A 6,360-nucleotide genomic window follows, 5' to 3' on the forward strand; every position below is an offset into this window, starting at 1 on the left:
AATTAGAAGATGATTAGTTGATTAGATCCGTAGTGGGCAGGCTTCTTGTTATTTAATTGCTTTAGAGGATTTGAACTGCTTTAGAGGATTTGAACTGCTTTAGAGGATTTGAACTGCTTTTAGAAGTTTTGAACTGCTTTTAGAAGTTTTGAACTGCTTTTAGAAGTTTCGGTCCGTCAGGGGCAGGATCGCCATGTTATGATGTTAACCTGGTAGGTTCGCCATGTAATGATTATTGATCGCAATGTAATGATATGTGATGATTTAACAGGATCACCATATGTAAAGATGTTGTATTATTGCTATGTAATGCTATTCTACCATTGCCATATAATGGTTATTGCAGGATGTCAGAATCATCAATATATATTTGCAGGTTTGCTGGATTAGGTCTTCTTGATTAATAATATTTAAATCCTGAAATGATTAAAGGATCTCCTATCGACCAATAAGAGTGGAAACGACCTATCAGATTATTGTTGAGTATTACTAAGCTCTTCAGCCGCTTAATGTTCTTTCAGCATCTAAATGCCGCATAGAACACGATTCAAATCAAAGACGTAGCCTTGTCTTAAGTTAAATTGAATCTATTTTATTATCAAAAATTATGGGTATTTATACTTATTCTAGCTTATTTACTAAACAATTATTATTTACTTTTCGATTAATTTGAGTAACCAATCAATGCATTGGTTACTCCCATAAATTACATTAATTGTTTTATTACATTAATTTTATAAACAAATACTCTTCTAACGCATTACAATAATACGTCATATATTGTTTTTAAAGAGTTAATGCACTTTCCAGAATTTAGGTCGGAATAGTGCAATGACCATACGTGCTTATCATGTCTTATGTTACAAATGCATATTTGTAACAGCATGAGTCAAACTATTTCTTTTAAGTAATATGATCAAAGTCAAAGCGTCAAACAGACAAAAGTGCATATTATAATTTATGACACATTTATTTTATCTGAATGAACAGTGGCTTGTCACATATGATATTAACGTAGGTCATGGGCACTACACTTCGAAAAAATTCCCGTTCGTAATTGGCACACATGTAATTAACACACATGTAAAAATAAATGCACCACACTATAGCAAATAGGCTTATTTCAAAAAGAAGCATGACTATAGCTTAATTTGCAGGCAGTTTGCGATGAAAATGGTTTTTTTATAAACGTTTATGTTGCAGAGTCTGGTTCCTTATGTATTGTTCTGTTTTAATTAAATAAATGCATTCAACTTAATTTATATATATTCATTTCAAATGAATTGATTTTAATAAATTATCAAACAACACTTTTTCAATAATAATAAACGTGAATAATTAAAGTAATAATTTTAATTATAGTTATAATTAAAACATTATTTAAATACATGAAATATATAATAAATAAATAAAATCAATAATAAATAAATATAAATGTAGATTTTTTTTATATTTTTACTGCACCGTTGCATCGCATTGCCAACCGCATTTGCATTAAAATACGTTCCACTTATATTTTTTACATACACTCCACATTCAACCAGAATGTGAACCGGATTGATTACTGGTTCACTCCATTAGTTTGGTATTGCATGTAAAATTGAGCAGTCCATGTTTACTAAAACGCAGCTAATATTAATTAATGCATTTTTTAGCAGAATAACTCGAAGAATTTTTTGCATATAATACTAAAATAATTTGCTTGTATTAATTTATAAATAATCAATTTTTTCTTAATATAGTTTATTTAAATTATTATATGGTTTTTAATGCGTGAACTATTTTATATAGCGTGTTGCTCTTTATTGGTAATACTTTAATCATTTAAATAGTTGTGAATTTTGTATGAATACCGGCAAAAATCCGATCAAAAAAGAATACATATGACCAGTCTGCATGACATACATTTAAATTTTTTGGTTTGTTTTACATACGCCTTGTTTGAAATTATACATTTGCCTCGCCAATTTGGCAATCAAGTATGATGTGTAATACCCGCTTAACACCTTTGAATTTTGTAATAAGGGCGCCTATCAACCCTGTACATTCTAGCAATGTTATTAACCTGCTAAGGTGTTTGGTCGACCGGTTGTTTGGTGGTGATGTGTTGTAAAGAGATTTAAACATATTAATTAATTTGTTTAATTCATTAAAATGTTAAATGTCACGCCACAAGTTTTCGCAGCAATGCAAAACTTAGATATATGTGCATTAGAAAAATATCCTCAAAATGAAATTAGGCCTATTTTGCCGTCATTGGTACGTATGACATTGCTATCACCGCTTGATAATACAAATTCATCCATGGCCTCACGAAAACAAATCCTTGGAGTATTGATTGGAATTGAAGTTGTTAATAGTATAGTGTCTTACCTTCAAGTAAATTATCATGAACTTGAACTCGAACTTAAAAAAGAATTACAAGTGCGACAAAAATCTGTGTATTACGATGTACCGCCAACCGAATTTGGATTACAAACTGGCATTGCATTAGGATTCGAACGATCGGATGTTACATGCAAGGTTCGAGTTGTTCTTTCAGAAATTTTCAACATTCAGTTTCAAGTGGCTGAATCGAAAAGTTTTATGCACCCTGAACTTTTTGAAGATAGTATATATTTGGAAGAAATTGTTGATATATTATGCATAGCACTAGCGGAATTGCCATCATTATTAAATATTTTGGATTTAACAGATACATTAGTACATGTGCACAATGGCCGACGTATAATATGCGCTATGGTAGCCAATTTTCCAGACTATTATCGTGACGTAGTGTCGCATTTAATTCATAGTTGTGATGAAGAGAGTATTGAGGGAAAACTTAAGTTGTCATTGTTAACGGCATTAAGTGAAATGAATCCGTCGCAAGCATTATTTACGCGTGCAATATGTATGGAAAATTTGAAAGTTTCTTCTTTTATGCTAAATCTATCACTCAAGTATCCTCATGATTTGGTATTAAATATTTAATGTTTTAAATTATAAAAATGAAGCAATTTCTTGTTTTAAATTAGATCGCGTTTTTAACAGGAATACTACTGGGAAACGATCAAAATATACGTTCTTGGTTTGCTGTGTATGTACGATCCAGTCAGAAGCGGAAGGGAGAGGCTTTAATTCAAGTAAGAATGGAATTGTTACAGCAACTTCAAAATATTGTTCACTTACATGCAATACATGGCTTAAATGATCATTTTACTTCACAAGGATCTGTAGTAATAAGACTTTATTGTGCTCTGCGCGGTATTGCTGGATTAAAGTATGTATTAGGATCATATTTTATTATATATTTCGTTTTCACAAATTTGTATTTCAGATTTAATGATGAAGAAATAAGCCTGATATCACAACTAATAACTTCTCGTCCTCTGCCAACTCAATCAGGTCTGCGGTTTGTTTCTTTAGCATTGTGTATGCTTATATCCTGCCCCTCTTTAGTATTTTCCACTACATTAGAGATAAAATCAGTTGAATGGCTACAATGGCTTACTAAAGAAGATACTTTCTTTGGTAAACAGTCTGATACCACTTCTTTAGGTGAAATGTTGCTTTTGTTGGCAATTCATTTCCATAGTAATCAAATTGCAGCTATTGGTGACTTAATTTGCTCTACATTAGCAATGAAAATACCTATAAGACCAAACAGCACAAATCGCATAAAGCAACTTTTTACACAAGATTTATTTACAGAACAAGTTGTTGCATCACATGCTGTTAGAGTCCCGGTTACAATTAATTTGAATGCACATATACCCGGATATTTACCAGTTCATTGCATACATCAGTTAATAAAATCGCGTTCCTTTATGAAACATAAAGTTCCAATTAAATCGTGGATTTACAAACAAATATGCAATTCTATTACCCCATTGCATCCTGTTATGCCTGCTTTAATTGAAGTATACGTAAATACATTAATAACACCAAACCCATCAGGTAAACTTAATATCGAACATATACATAAACCGTTTTCCAAATACGAAATTCTGCATATTTTCAATGCATCAAATCCCGCTTTACTTAATACTCAATTATTTTCAAACGTTTCAAATGCAACATCGAATATACAAATTCAATGTGCAACTACATCGCAACTTCTTATTTTGTATTATTTAGTACTTTATGAAGAAACAAGGCAGCTGAATATACTAAGCAGCCCTACATCGTGTCGTAAATTTAAAGATTATTCCACAAACTTTCTGTCCAAACTTCCAGTAAAATATTTGTTACATGTAGCCCAAAAAAATCATAATGATTACGTCGGATTATTTCATCCACTATTGCGATTAATTGTGTCTAATTGTCCCCATCTGAGTATGGTTGAGGATTGGCTTGAAGAATATGACGTTATGCATATAACACAAAAATGTATGCCTACTAGACATATGAATAGGACGTTAATTGTAAAATCTCTTAAGGCTGTCCAGTCTCATCCTGGGCTGTCATTTATGGTATTTAAAGCTTTGCTCAAGTTACCAACAGATGAAATGGCGCAATATGCAGAACTGATTGTTGAGAATATACCTAAAGTGTTTAATGAAGTTGTTCCGCGATTGACTCAAGACTTATATAAAACTATTTGGTCAATTCTTAATACCACTCTGCCAATAAGTTTTTGGAAAACGACTTTAAATATGATAATGTCGAGTACTGATACCACCAAGTTAAATATATTTAATGAAAATATTGATCCGCTTCGAGTGTTAAGGCAAGTAAAATTAAATTTAATTAAAAAATTGTATATATAGATTATTTTATATGAGTTATTTTTTGCAGATGTAAAAGAAAAGTATTTTATTCACCATACATGCTTGTAATACTAATTCGTATACTAAATGGAAGCGTTGCTGCATACAGAGCTTGTCTAAATAACCAAGTATATGGAAAACAAATTGTTGATAAAAACGGACAAATACAAAGTGATTCAGATCGTGAAGAACTCAAAACTGCATTGTTAGCTTCTCAAGAAAGTGCAACGGTACAAATATTACTTGAACTATTAACAAAATTGCAAAAATGTGCAACTCAGTGCATATACAAGTTAAGACTACGTGAATCTCAGGGAATAATATGTACCTATATTCATCAAACTTTTATTACGGAACCTGCTTTAGCAAAACTTGTTCATTTTCAAACATATCCTACTGAAATAATACCTATGATGGTGATTGGAGTTCCTTCTATGCATATTTGCACTGACTATTTGCTTGACCTTCATAATATACCAGAGATGAACAAACAAATTTTCATGATTGAATTAACTTCACATCTTGTATTAAAATATTCCATACCAAAATGTTTAAGCGTTTCTAAATTTTGCTTAAATGTGGTACAGACATCTATTTCATTATTATCAACAAGTGCAAAATTTGTCTACCTTAACAGTGTACTACCCTCTTTAGTACGCTTTGTAGAAGCGTTTCCATTGTTAATCGATGATTGTATAAACATTTTAATGATAACAGGCAAGAATCTATCTTCGCAGAGTAGTTTAGGACTTTGTTCTGTACAAATGTTAACAAAATCAAATATTAAATGTTTTAAAGAATCACAGAAATATGTAGATCTAATAGACAAAGCTTTTGAAACTATTGTAACAAAAATTGTAAATAGGTCCCAGTTATATTAATCGAGCTATTATATATTAATAAAGACATTTTCTCCTTTTACAATTTAAAGAGTTTAATCAGGAGCAAAAAATTTTATGTATTGTCTCCGGCGAATGAAAATAAGTAAGTCACTATCACAATGTTTTGCTCATATCCGAAATACATCAAATAATTTTTAGCTTATTTCTCAAACACAGATTTAGTGGTTCATATACAATTTTTGCAATTCAAATGTTAGGAATGAACCCAATGAATTTTAAACCGTTGACTTCCATATAAGGCACAAAGTCTACAACAACTACATTTGTGCTTTTTCCACAAGATCGACTAATCATGGGCAAAAGTGACATCGAAAAAGCAGAGAAACATTCGCGTTAGATCTAACCAAAACATACCAGATATTATGAAATAAAAGATAAATTTTCTACAAAAGCCTTATCAATTAGAACTTCTAATTAAAATATATTATATTAAGGAAGTTATGGACGTAATAGCGAAGATAAAAGTAAAAAAGATCCAGGATACTATTTGATTACAAGCATGGCCCTGCAGCAGTTACCACCAAAAGGATTTGTAGTTCTCATTCATTTACTTAACGTCATGTTAATAAAGGGGTTTATTCCGCCACAGTGAAAAACAGCGCAAATTTCCATGATTTCCAAACCATATAATCATGAAGCACTATAATGAGTTCACTATCATTGAAATTTTCATTGGATATCAATTTTGAAGTTTCTCTTGTTATGTT

General features: G+C 31.0%; 1 protein-coding gene across 2 annotated transcripts; it reads left to right on the plus strand.

Annotated features, from left to right (window-relative positions):
• The first annotated feature begins 1,881 nt into the window (after positions 1–1,881).
• Positions 1,882–5,947, plus strand: LOC119687536 (integrator complex subunit 2-like). Of its 2 annotated transcripts, XR_005253198.1 has the most exons (5): positions 1,882–2,958; positions 3,018–3,262; positions 3,320–4,711; positions 4,780–5,735; positions 5,792–5,947. XR_005253198.1 is itself a non-coding variant. In XM_038101877.1 (4 exons), exons 1-4 carry the CDS (start codon positions 2,155–2,157, stop codon positions 5,630–5,632), a joined length of 3,294 nt encoding a protein of 1,097 aa, XP_037957805.1. In that variant the 5' UTR covers positions 1,882–2,154; the 3' UTR covers positions 5,633–5,947. The 2 variants fall into 2 exon arrangements, 1 of the variants encoding a protein (XP_037957805.1); XM_038101877.1 differs by having other exon boundaries at positions 4,780–5,947.
• The last annotated feature ends 413 nt before the right edge of the window (positions 5,948–6,360 follow it).

Source organism: Teleopsis dalmanni, chromosome X (assembly GCF_002237135.1).
Source record: "Teleopsis dalmanni isolate 2A chromosome X, ASM223713v2, whole genome shotgun sequence".
NCBI lineage: Eukaryota > Metazoa > Arthropoda > Insecta > Diptera > Diopsidae > Teleopsis > Teleopsis dalmanni.

Bases quoted from the DNA above. Each gene is read 5' to 3' on its own strand.
- LOC119687536 (XM_038101877.1), top strand. From the start codon at position 2,155: ATGTTAAATGTCACGCCACAAGTTTTCGCAGCAATGCAAAACTTAGAT. The intron at 3,263-3,319 runs GTATGTATTAGG...TTTGTATTTCAG, and splicing joins CGCGGTATTGCTGGATTAAA to ATTTAATGATGAAGAAATAA. The intron at 4,712-4,779 runs GCAAGTAAAATT...TATTTTTTGCAG, and splicing joins GATCCGCTTCGAGTGTTAAG to ATGTAAAAGAAAAGTATTTT.